This window comes from Mesocricetus auratus, unplaced genomic scaffold (genome assembly GCF_017639785.1).
Source record: "Mesocricetus auratus isolate SY011 unplaced genomic scaffold, BCM_Maur_2.0 Super-Scaffold_100009, whole genome shotgun sequence".
NCBI classification, from domain to species: domain Eukaryota; kingdom Metazoa; phylum Chordata; class Mammalia; order Rodentia; family Cricetidae; genus Mesocricetus; species Mesocricetus auratus.
In genome coordinates, this window is record NW_024429193.1 from 1498827 (window position 1) to 1519288 (window position 20462).

Here is a 20462-nt window from a genome sequence, read left to right on the forward strand (position 1 = left end):
TTATTCTGAGTTTCAGATTTTGTGTTCTGGTTCCTCATAGTCTTTAGATGCCTAAGAGCTGACCCTATGCATCTGTCTGGTCAACCTTGCTCTTGATGACTGCTGCCCTCCTTCCACAGCTGCAGCCACAAACACCACCTGTCTTTGGAATCTTAGCGTGAACTTACCTGTTTGTCAAGGATGTACACAGAGCCTTGCACTGTTTGCCAGTCTGTCCTAGAACTTATTAACAAACTAAGAAAATGAAATAGCAATCACTTATCATCTCTTTGCTCATTGTATTTATCTTTTCCTTTTTTTAAGTCTCTTGCTGCAGACCAGCTGTTGAAGCTTATGAGTACCGTTGATCCCAAGTAAGCATTCTCCTCTCCCTTGGTTATGTACTGTGTGACTGTCTAGAGAACACTTACTTTGTTTTCTTTTTGAGATAAGTTTCACTGTGTAGCATAGCCTTGCCATGTATTCACTATGTTGTTCAGCCTGACCTCAAACTCCTGTACTTACTTCCCAACTGCTGTGACTCCAGACATAGACCACTACACTAATTTGGGAAGAGTTACTGTTAATAGAAAGAGAGTTAACTACATTGTACATAACTACATAATGTCATTCTTTTTTTTTTTTTTTTTTTTTCTTCGTTTTTCGAGACAGGGTTTCTCTGTGGCTTTGGAGGCTGGCCTCGAACTCACAGAGATCCACCTGCCTCTGCCTCCCGAGTGCTGGGATTAAAGGCGTGCGCCACCAATGCCCGGCTCATAATGTCATTCTTAATATGTTTTTATGTATCACATTATAGAAACAAGAAAGAAAATCCAAAAATAGACCCCAATATTAAAGGTTTTGTTTTGATGTTTCCTAATAAATTATAAGTGGCTTGTTTTAAAGTGAGAGCCTGAAAGTTGTTTTTTGATGATTCTAACAAAATAAGACATTAGAATGAGGCATGGTGGCGCACAGCTTTTAATCTCTGCACTTGAGGGAGGGGAAGCAGAGGCATGTGATCTAAATTTGAGGCCAGCCTGGTCTAAATAGCAAGTTCCAGACCATCTAGGGCTACATAATAGGAGCCTGCCTCAAAAAAAATTCTGTAGTCAATATTCAACATTCATTGTAGCAGAGTATGTGCGTTCAAATGGGGGAGGTAGAGAGGTGCTAAGGAAGGTGCCACAAGAGAGAGAGAACTTGGTTTTTTGATCAGAGGCTGAGCCCTGAGGGTGGTGGGAATTGGAAAAGTGAGGCTGAGAAGGAAGTGCCTATTAGGTAACTAACACTACCATGTTCTCAGGTGCTCTTACACAGTACTTGAAATTCTCTTCTGTGTGATGGTAACATTCATAGGCTTTTTCCACCTGTAAACTAAATTGGAGCTCTATTCCATGTCTCCTGAAGTTGGTCAGTCACTATTACTGCGGGGGAAGGGAGAACATGGCAAGGCAAAGGACATAATCAGTTTGACTTGGAAGTTACTGTCCACATAGCCCACTTTTTCTTACTTTTGTTTTTTTTTGAGTCAGGGTCTCATTATATAGCTTTGGCTGGCCTCTGCCTCTTAAGGTGCTAGGATTAAAGGAGTGTGCCACCACACCCAGCACTCTTTAAGAAAAGAATTTTTTTGGATCTGTTTGGCAGGGGGCTTGGCATGCATACAAGCAAAAGTGTGGGTATGGAGGTTCACAGTTTTAAGGAGCTGGTTCACAGTTATGAGTGTTGGCAGCAAAATGTTTGCCTGCTTAAACACCTCAAGAACAATTTATACATGTTCTGGACAACATCTTGCTCTCCCCCATGGATTACTGTTGTCTAGTTTGGTGGGTTTATTTGGCTTTTGTTGTTGTTGTTGTTGTTTTGTTTTTCTTGTATATGTAAACACTTAAAGGCACATCTTTCAGCACTCGGGAGGCAGAGGCAGGCGATCTCTGTGAGTTCCAGGCCAGGCTGGACCGACAGCCTCGAAAACAATACAGAAAACAATACTCGAAAAGCCAAAAAAAAAAAAAAAAAAAAAAAAAGGCACATCTTTAACCTTTGTGGTCAGGATTTCATGTGCAACTTTGTGAACTGTTGGCCACTGCCTCAGTTTCTCCCCAAATGCAGCCTAAAAGGTAAATTTTAAACTTTCATTTCTCAATTGTTTTAGATTGAATCATGTGGCTGCTGGTCTTGTTTCACCAAGTCTGAAATCAGACACCTCTAGTAAAGAAATAGAGGAAGCCATGAAGAGGGTGCGTGAGGCCCAGTCCCTGATTTCTGCAGCTATTGAGCCAGGTAATATGCTCATACATATTTTCCTTGAATGTTGAATTGTGGTTCTTGGTAAAGCTGATAATGGCTTAAATGTAGAAGCTGTTGAATAACATTCTTGGTTTTTTGTTTTAAGACTGTCTGTATTCTGAGAGACAAATCATTTAATAGTTTTCAATCATACCCTTTTGTGGGTGTATGGTAGGAGTTGCTGAGAAGGAACCTGGAGGCTTGTGGATGCTAAGCAGGTTGTTGTAATTTAAAAAAGAGCTGCTGGAGAGAGAAAAACAGATGACAGAGTTCAATCAGAGGGGTTTTTTTTAATTAAGGGGAAAGGATCGTAAAAAGGCGCGTGGGGAGATGGGCCTCCTGGGACAGGAGCAATGGGAGAGAGGAAGGGGTGGGGCAGGGCCTTTGTAAAAGGAACATAGTGAATAGGTACAAGTGATGCAATGATGCTCTTAGAGGCAGCAGCTGAAGAGGGTGTGTTCTGTCAGATGAATAAATACCAACACAGGTAACATTACCACTAAACTAGCTCTACAAAGACTGTCCTTTTGAGGTTGATTAAATGAATTGTCCCAGTTTATCTTTGTTATGTGTATGTGAATCTGTGGTAATGAAGCACATTTTTCCAATTAAATGTTTGATTTTTTTTTTACTCTTATTCCTTAGTAAGTGGAAATGTTATTTTTTAGAAAGAAATTTTTAAGTATTAAAAAAACCGATAGCAAATACTTTTAAGTATATCATCTGGTAAGGTATGAAGTTGTCTCAAATGTAGAGCTGAGTTCTCTAGAGTTTTTATGCTCTAACTGCTTCTGTTAAAAAAAAACTGAGGCTGAAATGACTGTGCTTTGCTTATAATGAATTCCATGGTTATGTGACTTTTTGGCATTAGCAGTAAATTAAAGCCTGTGAATGAAATGACCTAACTGAATTGGTGGCATCATTTTGGTTATAGTGAGCATGTGGAAAGGGCAGTGGCATGCCTCTTGGGTCCTGAAGAAAGAAATTTGTTATGTTGGAAGTGAAACAGTTTCGTGTTTAAAGTACAATTAAAAACGGTAGCAGAAGAATGGGAATGATGAGGGAAAAGCTGACTTCCTAAAGTCAGTCCGATTCTGTCACTGAGGTTCAGTGGCAGGATAATAAGTCATGGCATTGGATTAGAATTTTGGCAAATGCTTAGGTAATAAAGACGGTGTTCATGGTACCCTAAATATACCTACACACAAACATGTATGATGAGAACATTTCACTTGGTCAAGAGTTGAAACCTCAATGTGGAACTCTCAGAAAAGAAAGAGAATCCAGTAGAACCTTCTGAAGAGCAAATCAGAAGACCAAAGAATAAAAAAGATATCTTTTTGTACATTGACTTATGTGGACACTTGGGCCCTCCAAAACTGTTCAGATTATATAGTGGAGGAAACCTTAGCTAGCAGTTACAAATCGCCTAGGGTTTACTGAAACCTGAGGTAATCACTGAAGCAGGCTTCCTGATAAGTCTGTATATGACATGATCGCTTACAGCATATGAGGGTATCTTATAAAGGCTGAAGTAACAACAAGGAATTCTTGGAAGGCCGGCAAGATGCCTCTGTAGGTAGATGTGCTCTGAACAGTCAGAGAATAGCAGTTCCATTCCTGAATCTTACATATGTACCTCTGGTTAAGCATTTCTTAGTACACATTCCTTTTCTTTTAAATTCAGACAAGAAAGAAGAAAAGAGAAGACATTCGAGATCAAGGTCGCGCTCAAGGAGGAGGAGGACCCCCTCATCCTCCAGACACAGGTTAGCAGTCTCCTGACCATCAACTGTACCTTAAGGACTACCTCCTATATAAAGTGAATCATTAGTTTTTGCTGAGAATGTTTTTTGTTGTTGTTGTTTTTGGTTTTTACGAGACAGCGTTTCTCTGTATTGTTATGGAGCTGTTGGTCCAGCCTGGCCTCGAACTCACAGAGATCCGCCTGCCTCTGCCTCCAAAGTGCTGGGATTAAAGGCGTGTGCCACCACCGCCCGGCCGTTACTGAGAATGTTAAAGTTGCTGTGAGCATATTAGGAGAGAGGTGTAACTTGAACAGGTGATGCCTACTTAGCTAAAGCTGTTAAAAACCCTTCAATGGAGGAAAGCTTTGGAACTTAAACACTAAAATGCCGTACTTGTATGAAACACATACAACTTGAAATTGTTAGCAGTATTGCTTTCTACATTATGTAGTAAAGGTTAAGGCTAAATCTGTTCTCATCTCACACATTACTTATACCCTTTTGTGAATATGTACTGTTTGTTTTCTGTAGCACAGTGACTATCTATCCAAACTTCAGACTCTAGCTTTTACACTTTAAAAAATAAAGACGATGCACTTCAGCTTATGTGGTTATTTCTAACCATATTACAGATTGAGGCTGTCATAGTAGCCAACCCATCCCATTTACAGAGCTTTGCAAAATGAACACCTTAACTACCCTCCAAAATACCTGATGGTGAAAGGGGTTTTGTTGTACTTCACCAATCTAAAGTTTTAGCTTAGTACAAGAAAGGGTTTCCACATTCAAATTTTTACACTATATTCTTGTTCACTTTTATTGTTTTCTTGGGGGAGGTAGTGACTATTGATTTATGTAGGGTCTCAGAACTTAGCCTTGGGTGGCCTGGAACTAGTTATGTAGACTAGACTACTCTCAAACTCATAAAGATCCACCTGCTTCTTCCAAGTGTTGGAATTAAAGTCCACATCACCATGCTTGGTTCACATATTTTTAAGCTATTTTTTTCTTTGGGAATTTCAAAGGAGAGTTAGTGTTAATATTTTCAGGCAATTATAATCACTATTCTTTGATAAATTGCCCAATTTAATATAATTTCTGGTTGCCACCCAATTCTATGAAATGGCATTTGATATCACCTTAGATTTCATCAGAAAACTTTTACCTAGCAGCATCAGGTTTTCACATGTTTTTCCCTCCAGGAAGCCAGATTTTATTATTGACAACAGATTTGTTTTCCTTAAGGGGTAATATGCTTTGTTCATCTTCAAGAAAACATCCTTCACATACTCAGTTTATAATACCTATATTTGTTGCTTCTTGGGAAATTATGTTTTTGTTGTGGAGTCTTCTGGAATCAGCTTGTAGTGCATGTGCACTACACAGTCACACACAAGCACAAAGATCATGCATGCGTTAATAATTTCTGAGGTCTAGAAGACACTTGGCCTAAATGATAACAGCAGCTGAATGGAGGGGAATTGTTCTTCAGTGCTTGATACTGATCTCATACATCTGAGGTGGTTGCTTTGTGCGTTTTAGATCTGTATGCACACATAGTGCTCGTTTACATTTTTAGGCGGTCACGAAGCCGATCAAGGAGGCGGTCACACTCCAAGTCCAGAAGTAGAAGGAGATCCAAAAGTCCAAGACGGAGAAGATCTCATTCCAGAGAGAGGGGTAGAAGGTCAAGGAGCACGTCCAAAGCCAGGTATATTTGCACAATACAGACAAGTAGCAGCCACAGTTCTTGAGACCTCAGTGCTATGCTTCTTACTACAGCATAGGTGAGGTGTGGGGTGGTAGCTAAATTGAAAATAAACTATGGCTTTTTACGATGCTTGTCTCCTGTCAAGCTGAAAGGTGTAACTTTTTTTAATTTTTAAAAATTTATGTGCATGATGTTTTGCCCACATGTGTATATATGTACACCATGTGCATGCCTGGTGCCCACAGAGGCCAGAAGAACATATCGGATCCTCTGGAACTAGAGTTACAGAGGCTGCTGTATGGGTAGTGGGAATTGAACCCTGGGTCCTCTGAAAGAGCAACAGGTGCTCTAAATTGCTAAGCCATTTTCCTGGCCCCTGTAACATTTCTTAGTAATAAATTCTTTTGGCTACCCTTGTCACCTACCTTGTTGGCTTTCTTCTTTTCCATTCAACCACTGTTGTGAGTCTGAGTTCAGGACTCCCAGATATCCCTTGTCGTATGCCAAGGAGCTCCAAGCAGACACCTAGCTGTGTTCATGTCATCATCAGTGATTGGAAACATTCCCGAAGGATCATTTATGGAGTAGACATGGAGCCATATTAGAGAAAGGCTTTTGTCCTATGATCTGACCAACTGAGGGATTGTGAGAAAAGGAAAGTGATATGCTCTACCCCACCCCACCCACCAACTTAAAGATACTTTTTCTGTTTTATAAACTAGTCTTGGGGCTGGAGAGGTGATTTAGCAGTTAAGAGTACTTGCTGCTCTTACAGGTTGCCTGGATTTGATTCTTGGAACTGACTGTAACTTCAAGTGTAGTGGACCAAACACCCTCTTCTGGTGCACATAAATTCATGTAGATATATACATACAAGTTTAAAGATAAGTAAATGTATGTTTTATAAAAGAACCATGTTCTCATTTAGAGACAGGTTCTTTTAAGTCAATGGTCTAGTCTTGAATAACTAAAAATATAGTAGTTCCTTCCCTTTTGCTCCACCACTCCCCAATCATTTGTCACTAAAGAGAAAGAAACTGTTTTCATACACAGAAGTAATCAGAAATTCCTTTCCTTAAGAACTTTGTATTGAAAACAGAATAGCCACATGGGAAGGAACTATGTTAAATAATAGCTGTACAAATTCAGTCACTGAAGGGAGAACATTGTGCCTTGAAAGATGAACAGAGTGTGGGTACACTTGATAAGTATACTGGAGCCCATTAGGAGAGTCTGTGATAAAGGCTGTCTGTCAAGAGAAGATGACTGCTGGAGCAGAGAATCACCAAAGAAGGAAGGAGACAAGGTGGAGAGTGTATATTGTGGGATTTAGGTAGAAATGAATGGGAAGGACCTGTAAAGAGCTTTGGAATTGAGTAGTTGTAGTGCCTACCTATCCAAGCGTCAATTAAGTTTTCAGATGACAGTGACTAGCCCAGAGTATACAGTAGCAAAAAACGGTAGGAACTTGACTTAGTCTGTTCATTTAAGGAAAGAGTGACTGGCAGTGTTGCTTCATTGGTTTATGATGTTGAGACAGAGTTCAAAGGACCCAGCAACAGCAGTTAAGTCCATTGAACTCAGAACCAGAGACAAGAAATTGGTCGGCATTGAGGCCCCTTTACTATTGGAGATAAGTTCTAGGTGGACTATCAAGAAAATGGGAGGCTTACAGAATTATTTTATCACACAATGTCATGTGTCATAAGAAGAGTGAGATTACATGGAATGAAGTGTTAGTCCTTCACACTTTATTAAATTATGTTTGTTAGAGACAAAAAGAAAGAAGATAAAGAAAAGAAACGATCCAAAACCCCACCAAAAAGCTACAGTACAGCCAGACGCTCTCGAAGTGCAAGCAGGTAAGGCCTGAGCGGTGACTATTTTTCAGCAGACCACAGATGTCCAGATTCAGACAAATACCTCAACGTTGAGAAAATGAGGCTTAGCCAAGTTTTGATGACTGAAGCACACTAAGTTGTTAGGGTAGCTTCGTTATGATGCTCACCATATTCAGGTGTTATACTCAAGAATGGTTTTTCCCTTGTAGTAGTTTTGTGATAAGTGAATGAGAGGCATTTTAAGTGCTTACTGTGCCATTTCACTGTATGTAAATTATTACACTGAAAATGGAAGTGATGTGACAAACTTCATAGAAAATATATTCTTAATGTTCAACTCCATCTTGATCAGATGTTGTTCAGACATGCTTGTATTCAGCGTTTGTGTGACCCACTTAATGTACCAGAAGTTTGTGCTGTTTCTCAAAAAATGAAAAGTGAATCAAAGACTCAAAAATCGATACTATAATATTTGAAGAAGAAAATTAAAATAAGTTCTGGTAGCCTTGAATTTGGTATTGGTTCCTATGAGGCACAGAAAACTGCAGCACTAAATGAAAGGCTTTATCATTATTATTATTATTATTATTATTTGGGGGGTGGTTTTGAGACAGGGTTTCTCTGTGGCTTTGGAGGAAAGGGCTAATTTCTTTTTTTCTTTTTTGCCTTTTAAAAGAACCACCAAACTGTATGGCAGCACAATGCTCACAATAACCCCAGCTCTTGATAGGAGAATGCCAAGTTAAAGGCTAACCTAGACTGTATTATGTGACCCTGTCTCAAAAGATACCATTAAAAAAGTAAAAAATACTCCTAGAGCAGAGGTTGTTTTTGCATTTAATGTGATAAGGGATTTATACCTTCCCCAACTCCTTCCAGATCTATCCAGCTACATTAGTCTATTCTTAAGCTTGAGATTGTTTGAACTGAAGTAGTATTGTGGGGTAGGTCTTGGGCTGTGGAAGTTTCCAGAGGAGCTGGTGGGACCACACTATATTTTAAAGCCTAGTTTCCACGTTTGTGATTCTAGGGAGAGGCGGCGGCGGCGAAGCAGGAGTGGTACAAGGTCTCCTAAAAAGCCCAGGTCTCCTAAAAGAAAGCTGTCCCGCTCACCATCCCCAAGGAGGTAGGGATCAATTGTTTATACCTAAGTGCTAGATATTTTTTTATATATGCTTGTTTTATTTTGAGGGAATTAAATCTCTAAGAGATTTTCAGTATGCAGTTTTGAAGCATGGGGGGGTAGTGGCACTTTAGGCCTGTATCCAGCTTAAATCCTTACTTAGATTGCCTGATGTTTCATATTTGTCTCTTTGGGATCTTTCTAGTGAGTTTGGTTAAGTTTGTCATCTAAGCAGAGTGAGACCTGTTGCCTACTTAAGAGTAAAACTGCCAGAAGGTCCTGTAAACTAGCTCTAATAAGCACATTTAACTGTCATTGTCTCTAGACATAAAAAAGAGAAGAAGAAAGATAAGGACAAAGAAAGAAGCAGAGATGAAAGGGAACGATCAACAAGTAAGAAGAAGAGAAGCAAAGACAAGGAGAAGGAGCGAGAAAGGAAGTCTGAGAGCGACAAAGACGTCAAAGTAAGTACACAGGCCAGGGCGCTGCCACTGTGGCGCTGCTGTGATTTTTAAGAAGTGCTTTTCCTTTGAAGAAGCTTATTTTTCCATTTTCCTTGGCAAAGCAGGTGACGCGAGATTATGATGAAGAGGAGCAGGGCTATGACAGCGAGAAGGAGAAGAAAGAGGAGAAGAGACCAACAGAAGCAATGTCCCCTAAAACAAAGGAGTGCTCTGTTGAGAAGGGGGTGGGCGACCTGCGAGAGTCCAAAGTAAATGGGGATGACCACCATGAAGAAGACATGGATATGAGTGACTGAGTCCCTCCCTGAAGCTGGCTGCAAATGGGCCTCGTTATCAGTCCTGGTGATAACTAATGCTGTGTGTGTTCATCTCACCTAGGTGTATACAGCTGCACATTACCAGTGGTTGCAGAACACCCAATTGTGACCTCTAGTTCTTTACAGCAAAAGCTTTTAGAAAGTGGTACCTGGGTGACCAGCACTGCCATGGTGATATCCATTTGCGTGACCAAGCAGCTGTGCAACTGCTGCTCCTAACACAAATGAACAGCTGCATGCATCTCCAGCAGGCATGGATTGTCTGTCGTATGAGCCTCAGTGCGTTCACTTAGAGTATTTCTAGAGTTTGAGTCCTTGCCGTGATAGAGCCATGTAGGGAATGCACTGATTGCATGTTACCCCAAATGTCATGAAACCCTCCAACATGGTGACCTAGTTAATGGTCTTATTTGTTGACATGACAAATTAACATTCTTAGAGTTACATCTGGAAACAAGCATTTGTGATAGATAAGCCTTTTGAGCCTTGTGGCTAAATTTTTGTGGCTTTGTTTAACTTTCAAAGGTTATATATGCACTAACCTTTTTTGATGGCTAAGTAGGCTTTAAATTACAGAAAATTCAAATAAAACTGGCTGTAAAAATATGTTTTGAATTAGAGTTGTTCACATTTCCATAGCTACTTAGTTTTTTTTCCAATAATTTATTTCACATCTCTACCAGTGAACGCAACCTGCTTATCCAGCCCATCACTAAGAAAATAACCTCGTCCTGATTTTCAGTTTTCAACTTTTGTTTAGTTTTAAAGCTCACTGTTGAACAAGAGGTGGTGGTGCATTTTAAATTGACCTTCATGTGCTTTTAAAATATGACAAATCTTGATAATGTACTTTTATTTGATCTCAAGTTGTACAAAACCAATAAACTTGTGTTACTTTGATTGCAGTAGTATCTTATGCACAGTGATTCCATGTTATATGCAGATTAGGTAGGTAACTGTTTTCTTAGTTACAGGAGTTAAAAGCTTGACTTTTGTGCATTAAAAGACAAAAGTAGGCTACCGTCTGTGCCATGTTGATGTACAGTTTCTGAAATTGTTTTACAGGACTTTGATAATAAAACCCTTAAACTCACAAGTCATGCGCCTGTAGAACTGCATTGTGTTTATTCCCACGTTGAATGTATGTCGTTACCTCATTGGTTTCCATGTTGGTTCTTTCCCTCCATGTTGGTTCTTTCTTTCCCTATCTGCATGCTCAAACTCAGTAACTAAATGAAGTACACCTCCTGAGGGTAGATGTCAGCAGAATTGTCAACAATAACATCTGTCTAAATTATGGCTTAACTTGTGTTTGGATGTAGGATGTAGGACTGGGGCCATGCAACAGTGTCTTGGGGATAAATATAACCTCACCTATACTTACCCAGTAAATTTATGTTTTCAATGAAATTACAGAAATTTGCTTTTTCTGAAATAATATGGAAGTTGTTGGTCACGAGTTTGTAACGTATTACAATACTAAAGACATAAATGGCTAGTTTTGGTGGCTGACAGGGAGATTGAGAACTGGGGTTTGTAGTCTTCAGGTTTTGAGTATAACTTATTAAATTGAATGCTAAATAGAAAAGCATTTGTACAGTTTGTAGTTGAGTAACTTTTTAAAGATTTTATGAGCAGGAATTTGATCTATGATAAATGCATCAAATTCCATTTATGGTCTGAATAGCCACTACATTTTTAAAACAGCTGAATGTAGGTGTCATTTGCTTAAAACTTTAGTAGATAAATTTGTGGCAGTATGACCAATTCTGTAAGAAACAAAATCTGACAGTTCCCAGGGCAAATCAATATCCAGTTTTTCCATTGCCTGTGACGTCTTAATGCAGACATTCACTTTTCTACAGTTTGTTTTAAACTAGTGCCACTAACTTAAGATGTCGCCAGAAGGCAGCTTTATTTAGAACATTTCTTTGGTGAAGTCTGCATAAAGTTGGTGCTGCACTGGCCTGGCGTCCCCCATGCCTGTTAGCTGACTGAAACAGTTGGACCCAAGTGGACACTGCCACCACACTGAGTTCTCTTCTGTATTTGGTGGTAAAGTGATTTTAAAATAAAAGTGGTTTTGTTAGAAAAATGTTTGTCCTTATTTATTTTGCTTAGTTTTTAGTCATGAAAAACTTAATTCATGAGAGGTGGTGTTCCCATGGTAAGCCTCTGAGCTGGAGGGCAAGCATTGACTGTAGAAAATTTACCTGGGTTGGTGGATGGATGGCTGTTCCTATTTTAAAACTGATCAGTAACAGGGAGTGCCGAGTTTTCTTGGGTGGCACCTTATGGGAAGAAGAACTCTGACCGCATCATGTCTGTAAAGAAATGTCTGTTCAAAAAAACAGTTTATTACTAGGTTATTTTTGTAGAGTGTTATGCCACTAATGTGAGAAGGGTGCTTCCCTTTAAAACTCACTGGTAGATGTATTTTTCTTTCCATGAGAAATTGAAGGTAAAGGGTCCCAATTAGAGTGCAACAAATCTTTAATAATCAGGATGTTATCCCAAGATCAAGTTTTTACTTTTCTTAAGTATAAATTGACTTAGCTCAATTTATACTTAAGGTAAGTGTAATTTTTTAGTACTGGGTATTTTTTTAATGCCCATCATCAAATAAGCAGAAGCTTTAGTTTGTAGGAAGTGAATTGATTCCGGTGAATCAGTTCTGTTCCTGATGCTGCAGGTGGATCCAAGCAGTTGGGGAGGAAATGGCAGAGCAGACTGAAATGGCCTGCATCTTGTTACTTGTGACTTTGATGTGTAGGTCCAGCAGACCTGCTGCTGCATCCCAACTTTATGTTGCTCTCCAAAGCTGTTCCAGTCAGGATCATGCTTCAGGTGGGAGGTGGCATTAGTCTGTATTGTTACCTGTTTTCTGCTCTAAAGTCATAATCGCTTGAAAATCATCAAAGTCTGATGACTTGAGGCAGCTGACTGGACTCAACGCCTGTAGACTTGCGTGCACTGAGGTTAGAACTGTTCCAGAGCAAGCTGAAGGGAGCAGCTTTTTGTTTTTACCTAAAGTTAGCCCTTTGGTTCACTGAGACCTAAATGACTGCTGACATGCTGTGAAACTTATAGGTGGTAGCAGCTAATGTGACCTAAGGTTTCTGGCACGGAATGTTTTTATAAACCTGCAGCTTAATAGTTTACCAAGTCATGCATAGCTGATTCTCTGTGGGTAAATTTTATTTAGTGGTCTGCCAAGTGGGTCCAGTCTCCCAGGAGACAAAGAACTAGATCTCTATCTGCTGTAGACTACCAAAGTGCTACATCTCTAACTACTTTTTACACATTTTGACATAGGGTCTCATTAAACTGTTCTCTTGATCCTGCTGCCAGTCTCCCAGATAGCTGGAATGGACTACATGCATGTGCCACTACACTTGATTTGAAAACCCAAATTTTACTCATAAGCTTTGTATTGTGCTGTCAGCTAATACTCATGCAGGCTTCCAACCATCAACATGTATTAAACTGAGCCATGATACTTGTAATATACACTTTATTAACTGCAACTTTCTAAAAATTCTCTAATACATTAGTTTCCCTCCCTCTTCCCAGTCCCTATCCCACAGATCCACATATCAAGGCTGAAAGAAGCAAACCAGTGGGTGGAAAAGGGTCCCGCCCACTTATGCTGTTAGTCCTACAAGAAAACCAACTACCAACTAGCTCAGACCCATACAGATTCCAGTCCCTAGGAACCCTGGTTAGTTGAATGTGTGGGCCATGTTGTTCTTGTGGTGTCCTTGACCCCTCTGGCTCCCACAATCCTTCCTCTCCCTTCTGATTCCACCTAATGTTTGCCTGTGGGTTTCTGCATCTGCTATCAATTACTTGATGCAGCCTTCTCTAATGATTATGTTAGGCTCCGGTCTACAAAACTGCACAAGAATTATCTACTAACGACAGGTCACATGAATAGTTTCTTGAAGATGGGAACCACAAATGGAACCCTTACTACTTTTTAAATTTAAAAAACAGAATTTTACATATCTACATTTTAAAACATAAAACAATACTGATTCTTAATTTCAATAACAGGATTAAAAGGCACATCATGAAAATATAATTGTGAAAAGTTTATTTGCATTAATTATTAACTCCTTTTTCTCCACCATCATAAGAGATACATTTGTTCTTTGTGATCAGAGAAAAGACATTTTGGAATGGACAATCTGATTCTACTATTCATTAAAGAAAAATTGAAGTCTTAAAACAATCCAGTGCAACGATTATCAGTAGTACAATCCAGTGCAACGATTTTCAGTAGTCCTCCTGTCTCCAGTGTAACCCAGCAAAATATTCACATGGTAAGAAATTCTAAGTCTCAAGTTGCAATTTACCATCTTTTCCTACATGGTCTACAGAGTCAGGGAGCCTATAGCAACAGTGGTCACTGCCCTTCCGAACCTCAGGCCTCTCGACTGACAGCACAACTCAATCACCGAGTCACTGGAGCAGCCAAACCTCCATCCAATCAAGCTAGCTCTGGGCTTCTTCCGGATTCTTAAAATTATCTTACTGGAGGGATTAGGGCTTTGAATTTGTAACTCTTGATATTTTTCTTAAAAAAGTAATAAAATGTCAACATACACAAGGTGGAATCACTATGTGAGATGTAACCGTAGAAAGATAAATATCTGATGGCTGATTCTTTGAGTTTTTAAACAAGTCAACCCTTCAATAAAAATGTTTAAAATCTTGGTAACAAGTTTAAACTATGGGTCACTCTGTAGCAACCTGACAGGCGCATCCTTGACACATTTCATCAGGACAGTTTATAAACATTTAGCTAAGTCTTTAATAGACCATGATACCTTATGACTTAGACATAAGTCTCCCTAATTTCTTTTCATTCTTGGACCTTCAAACCATCTTGTAATAAATATGAAAAATTTAAGTGCAAAAATGAATAATGCATGATTTTAACACTTTGGAGACAGAAATCAGTAAATATTTTCCTGTGACTTAAGAAAAACTGTCAATCTTGCATGTTTCTGGACTTTTAGCCTGTAACAAATATATTGTAGCATATAAAATGTTTTTACCTTATTTTGAAAGCATTACATAGTTGTCCAAAATATGTATTTTTTAAAATTGACACCAATACATCCATATTCCATTAAAAATAATCTGTCTTATGTGCACTTACTAGGAAGCAAGTTTAAGAATTTGGAATTTGTTTTAAAGTGCTGATACTTGAGAGAGGGCTAGCTGTAGGCATGTTACCGTACCTATCAACAAAACAAGAACCTTTATACTCAAGTTTAGGAAAACAAAAACAAACAAACAAAATAAGAGGTTCTATGAAAGGAAGATCAGTAACAAACAGTTTCACTGAAAAAGGATTCAGATAAAACAAAGAGCACCACGCTGCGCTGCATGAAGGTGCTGGGGGGCAGGGCACCGCATTCCCTGCAGGGAGCACTCCCTTGGAATGCATTGCAGCTGTAAATGCAACTGTTACCGAGGTGCTGGGGGGTGGGGCACCACATTCCCTGATGGTTACCATTGCTCTGTTCACCTCGGAAAACTCATTTCCTTCTAGTTCATTGAACATTCAAATTAAAGAATTCTACATAATGATGAAAACAAAGTTTAAAGAAACATTTATACATGGCACCCTGGAGAAAGGTGACATGGTTCAAGGGATTTCATATCTCTTAAGACACTGAATTTACGTTAATGGTCCAGGAGTGTTTTAGATATAGCTATAGATATATTTATATGCATATATATTCCAACAGGAAGTGTAAAAATCTTTAAAAACAAATCACAGCACTCACAGCTGCTGTACATAGGAAGGTCTCAGGGTCACTGGGTGTCAAACTATGACAGACAGGAAGTGACTTTAAAAAGATGAATGGCACATCAGGAAGCTCCAGACGTTTTATTAGAGGTCCATTTCTCACCACATCACTGATGTGTAGACCCTCTGCTCTGTCCCTGCCATCTGGAGCCTCTTGCTCTTCTGGGTCAGTCAGTCAAAGGTCAGGAAAACGACTTGGGTCTTCCTTGTAGTCTTCAGGGATGGCAAAGATGGACCCATCAAATTCATCACATCTGAACTCCTGAAAAGTCACAGTGGCTGTGATGGTGGGAAACACGGGGATATCTGGAGAACAAATGGTGACATGCTGTCAGATGCCCATCTGTGGCATTCCGTCACAAACCTGCACCCACCAAAGCCTGTGAATTGGGGGCCTCGGCTGCCCCTGGGCTGCTTTGACTTCCGCAGAGGCACATCCCCAACTTTTTAAGTGGGGGCACCTTGTCTGCTGGATAACATCACACTACGTGAGCACAGCAATGACATAAGTTAGTTTCTGGCCCACATGGTAAGTGAATCTGGAGAGTACATTCACCTGTTCTGCTCATCTGATTCTGAGCTCGTCTGATTCCTAATGACCTTTCCTCAGGGACATCACATTTCATCTATGAACAGTCTCTGAAGTAGGTCTATCCAGCCCAAGAGTCTACAATCAAATTACTGTTATATGATTAGTATTCTGTCTGCAGAGCACTCTCATGTCAGAATCAGGAGGGGAAGTTCCTGAGACATCACCACAGGCATCCTGACGCTGCTGACTTCCACTGCTTCCTAGTGTTGGACAGTCTCATGGGAGTCAGCAAACTCAAGCCTTCTGACTGGACTGTTTCTGTGTGGCTTTTAAGAGTTTCCCTAACCCAGATCCTTAGATTTCTTTTACAAGTTTGCTCATTTCTTTAAAAAGTTTGGTACATTTCACATTTAAGACTATGACCTTTAACTTTTGTGCAAACTAAGGTAGGAAAGGAAGGCTGGGTTTCTTTCATTTCCTTTTTCTTTCTTTTTTTTGTGGGGGGGTGTTGTTATTGTTTTGTTTTTTGAGACAGGGTTTCTCTGTATAGCGCTGGCTTTCCTTGTGTCCTGGAACTCATGAGATCTACTTGCCTTTGCCTCTGGAGTGCTGGGATTAAAGGTGTGGGCCCCCACACTCTGGCTGGCTATTGCCATTTATGGAAGTCCCACCACCTCACCATGTGTAGTAGAAAATTTCTCCCTCCCTAGAGCTGAGATTAAAGGCGTGCACCACCATCCATCTGTCATTTTCATGTGTGTATGTGTGTAAGGCTGCTTGAGTTTATGTGTTCTGCAATGAAGGATACTGCACAAATAATAAAAACCAGAGACAGATATCGGGGTTAAAACTGAACATCAGAGAAGCAAAGCAGCCAACTACTAGTTCTCACCTCTACCAATGCTCAGACCAAAAGGGTGATCCTGTCCTCAGACTGCATCTCCAGACTGCACTGCTCCTCAGACTCACTCAGCTCCTGTCTCCTCTCACCTTATAATCCTCTCTAGTGCAGGGATTAAAGGCATGGGATCCCAAAGCTGAGATCCCCTTTGTGTGACTTCTGTTTCTCTTTTAGACTGGATTAACTTCATATAGCCCAGGGTGGCTGCCTGTCTCCTGAGTGCTGGGATTACAGGTGTATGCCACCACTGCCTGGCTCTGTGGCTGTGGACAGCACAGAAGGGAGTGTGTTTAGAGAAACCTCTGGTCCCTCTGCATACCTACACCACATGTCTGCAGTGCTGGAGACATGGAGTTAGTTAGGATCAACCCATGGGGAATAACTACTAATACATTATGGTTGATTCCTTGTCAAAACAGTTGAGCTGTTATGACCCCCAAGTTTGCCCTCTTAGGGTCTCTGCAGGGACATCTACCCAAGAATCACCTGCCCTGAGAAAGAACATCAGAAACTGACCACCACTTCCCAGCTTATGGAAATCTGTTGACACTCAAGAGGTACGAGGTTAGAAGTAGCAAAATTATCACCCTGATGATAATGCTGGTCTGACATATCGGCTCTATAACTACCAGTGGGTTCCTGCTGCAGAAGGCAACCTGTGACAGTCACTAGGAAGGACCTAGTAAACAAATGCGGATTTCTACTTCCTGCTTCCCATGCGAATACTGAATGATTCATTTCCTGCAATTTGGATAGGAACTATACCTCTGCAAAGGCTTCTTAAGTTTCTTGTCCTTACTGGTGCTGTGCAGTCTACATCTCTTGTGTTTCATTGTGTATCTCAGTACCTGTTTTAGTGACTGAAATGTTCACACACGCTCCTGCAGGAGAGTGCTCCCATGTCCTTTATGTTTACTTTCATTTAAATCAGAGATATCAAAACTTGCATCAGGCACTGTATTCTCAAAATTTTTATACATATAACAAAAAAAAAAAAAAGAAACACCAATGCACTTAACAAGAAACCTTGAAAACAAAACAACTGGTATATTCATTGCCCTTTAAAATATATACCTTACTAAATTTGAATTTAAAAAAACAACACTAAAATTACACCTGATTTTTTGTCTTACCTAATTTTACAGGAAAGCCTGGAGGAAGCTTCATTTGAACAAATTCTCTAAGCTTGTTAAAGTGCTTGAAGGGTGCTATTACTTCTAGAACATTCAATAATCTGAAAGATGAAAGAGTAACAATGTTTCCATGGTTAAGTCCTTAAAGTTGTTCTTGAACTGCACACCTCAAACCAGATAAACTGAGGCAGATTAACTCCTCAGTGCTTCTGGGATGCAAGACTGAAATGAACTTCTACTTTCATGACCGAGCTTCACTGTCAGATTAGAAGGGTTAATCTTAGTACTTACGATCCTGGCTCACATAAATTTCAGATCACACCACCAATCCCTCTGCTTTCGATTCCAGGGTTCTTCAGTGTCCTGGATCACAGAGTCACACAACAGCTCCTGTGATCCTCTGCCTGGGTTATCCCAACACCTACTATTACTGTTCTTTCAACAGGGCATATCTCCCAGTGCCTTGCTGTGTAAGCTCAACACACATTAAATCACTGCTCTCCTTTACTGAGTAAGCAACAGCTGGACGAACATAAATCACACTGTTTTCCTTTACCTTACTTTTTTTCTAAGACTGAGAGTTGGTCCCAGGCTCTCATGAATACAAGGCCAGCACTCACTACTGAGCTTAATCCCAGGACTCAGGAGGTAGAGGCAGGTGGATCTCTGTGAGTTGAGACCAGCCTCATCTACAAGATGTAGTTCCAGGACAGGCTCCAAAGCTACACAGAGAAATCCTGTCTCAGAGGGAGAAAAAAAACATTCTTGAGATATATATTCTCACTAACTTGCCCAGGCAGACCTTGAGGTTCTAATCCCCCTGCCTCAGTCTCCCAAACAGGCCTGAGCATAATTTACCCTTTCCTATGTGTCAAACACTATGGGTGGGTGACGTCTATGCTTTCTCTGACCAAATGCTTTAAATTTGTTTCTTAAAAACTGAGGATTAGGCTACAAACAGAGGCCATTGTAGAATGTAGAATAATTGCCCAACATGAACAAGGTCCTATGTTCAATCGGTAGCACTACCATAAACAAACAAACAAATAAATAAAAATATCCCGAAGAAGCAAAACGCAAAAGTTTATCTAGAACCAGGTGGGGTAGTTCACACCTATAAATTCACATGATCCCAAACTCAGGAGCCTGAAGCATGAAGACCAGAGAAGTTGCAGGAAAGCCTGGGCTAGAGCGACGTCCTATGAAAGCAAAGCAACCTTGTAATTTAAAAGGGTAATTTTCTATGCTGATTGTTCCATACCCACTTTGGAATCAGATGCTATCTCACAGACTCTGTCCTTCCCTACAGAGACATGTCTATCCCATCTCCAACACTAGCTCAGCCACACTTGGAAGCCAGTTCTGTGCTCAGCCCAGTCTCTGACCCTTTCTCTGCTGTCAAGATTTAACTTCAGCCACATCATCAGCTGGGTCTGCTGCATCTGCTCTGTGGCAGTGCTATTCTCTGCTCAGTTTAGTATTCCTTTGGCCTTTCCATCTCTTTTTCATTTCATCCTGGTGATCTAGCTACACTGATTCTATGTTCTCGATGTCTTTTTCCACAGCAGTAACAGGGAATTTCTTTTGCTGTAAAATGGACTCTTGTCTATTTCCTGTATGCAGTAAGTATTCCTTAATTTCCTTTTTCCTAGGACACATGTACTAACACATTTATTTCTCATGTCTTAAGGATCTCCGGAGTTAACTGGAAGCATACTATCACATCAGCTGCATTCCTTTGTTAGGAATGCAGAGACTCAAGAGGACCCAGGTATCTCCCGTCTGCTAATACCCTTTTCTCATTTGCCTCAGCAGCTCCCCATGTGTGATCTCTAGCTTACATAGGGGCTCTATACAACATCCTATCTACCCTTCTACAGTTTGAGGGTGACAAAGGCAGGGAATGTGATCAGATTTTGTTGAAAATTATAGATCCTACTTGCTTCTCCAGGAGAAAAAAAAAGTCAACCTATTGGACCAGGTTGAAAGGAGGGGAATGAATTAAGGGAAAATACTAATAACTGGGTCCCTCAAGTCCTATCCAGCCACATTTTCATAAGAAGCCAAGAGCACAGCCTGTCAAGGATGAGCTGAGTGCCCATCTCCCTGTCCACACATCTCTCCAAACTTAGGGTTTCTAAAGGAGCATCTGGTGTAGACGGGCCCGGAAGGGTATTTCAATGTGTACACCGCAGTACAGTTTTCAGTAGGGACGAACTGAAAACAGAATGTTTGCCAGTACATGAACAACAAAACAATGACGAGACTGTCAGCACTATAAATTCCAAGAAAAAGAAAACAAACAACAAAAAAGACAATGTAGTTACTGTTGGAATCCAGACATCCTGGTTCATACAACACAGAAATGTGTGGTCGATTAGGATCACTCTCGGGTTCTGCATTCAGAAGTATAGTTAACAAGACAGTCTAACTAATGTGCTGAAAGAAAGTATCTTTTAACTCTACAAATTTATATGCTTTGAGTTTTTCTATAAGCGTGTATTGCTTTAATAATTTTCTTTAGACTATTCAAACTTTATCTATAGAAAACGATACTTCTATAAACCAGAAAATTTATGGGCAGGTGCACAAACTCT

The 20462-nt window shown here is 40.2% G+C and overlaps 2 protein-coding genes across 7 annotated transcripts in view; one reads left to right on the plus strand and one right to left on the minus strand.

The window, feature by feature from the left end:
* Positions 1-10571, plus strand: part of Srsf11 (serine and arginine rich splicing factor 11) — a 29161-nt gene extending 18590 nt beyond the window's left edge. For 3 of the 6 annotated variants that reach the window (XM_013123107.3, XM_040751541.1, XM_040751540.1), the window contains 8 exons: positions 304-353; positions 2138-2265; positions 3959-4040; positions 5599-5730; positions 7503-7592; positions 8581-8697; positions 9020-9158; positions 9260-10571. In XM_013123107.3, the coding sequence (XP_012978561.1) occupies positions 304-353; positions 2138-2265; positions 3959-4040; positions 5599-5730; positions 7503-7592; positions 8581-8697; positions 9020-9158; positions 9260-9454 (933 nt within the window). In that variant the 3' untranslated portion in view covers positions 9455-10571. The remainder of the gene's footprint in view (positions 1-303; positions 354-2137; positions 2266-3958; positions 4041-5598; positions 5731-7502; positions 7593-8580; positions 8698-9019; positions 9159-9259) is intronic. The other 3 variants (XM_013123108.3, XM_005083471.4, XM_005083472.4) reach the window with 3 other exon arrangements.
* Positions 10572-13554: 2983 nt separating this feature from the next.
* Ankrd13c (ankyrin repeat domain 13C) overlaps positions 13555-20462 on the minus strand; it is a 44142-nt gene continuing 37234 nt past the window's right edge. The window contains exons 12-13 of the mRNA XM_013123111.3: positions 17866-17966; positions 13555-15605 (exon numbers count right to left, since the gene is read on the minus strand). Coding sequence (XP_012978565.1) covers positions 15475-15605; positions 17866-17966 — 232 coding nt within the window. The 3' untranslated portion in view covers positions 13555-15474. The remainder of the gene's footprint in view (positions 15606-17865; positions 17967-20462) is intronic.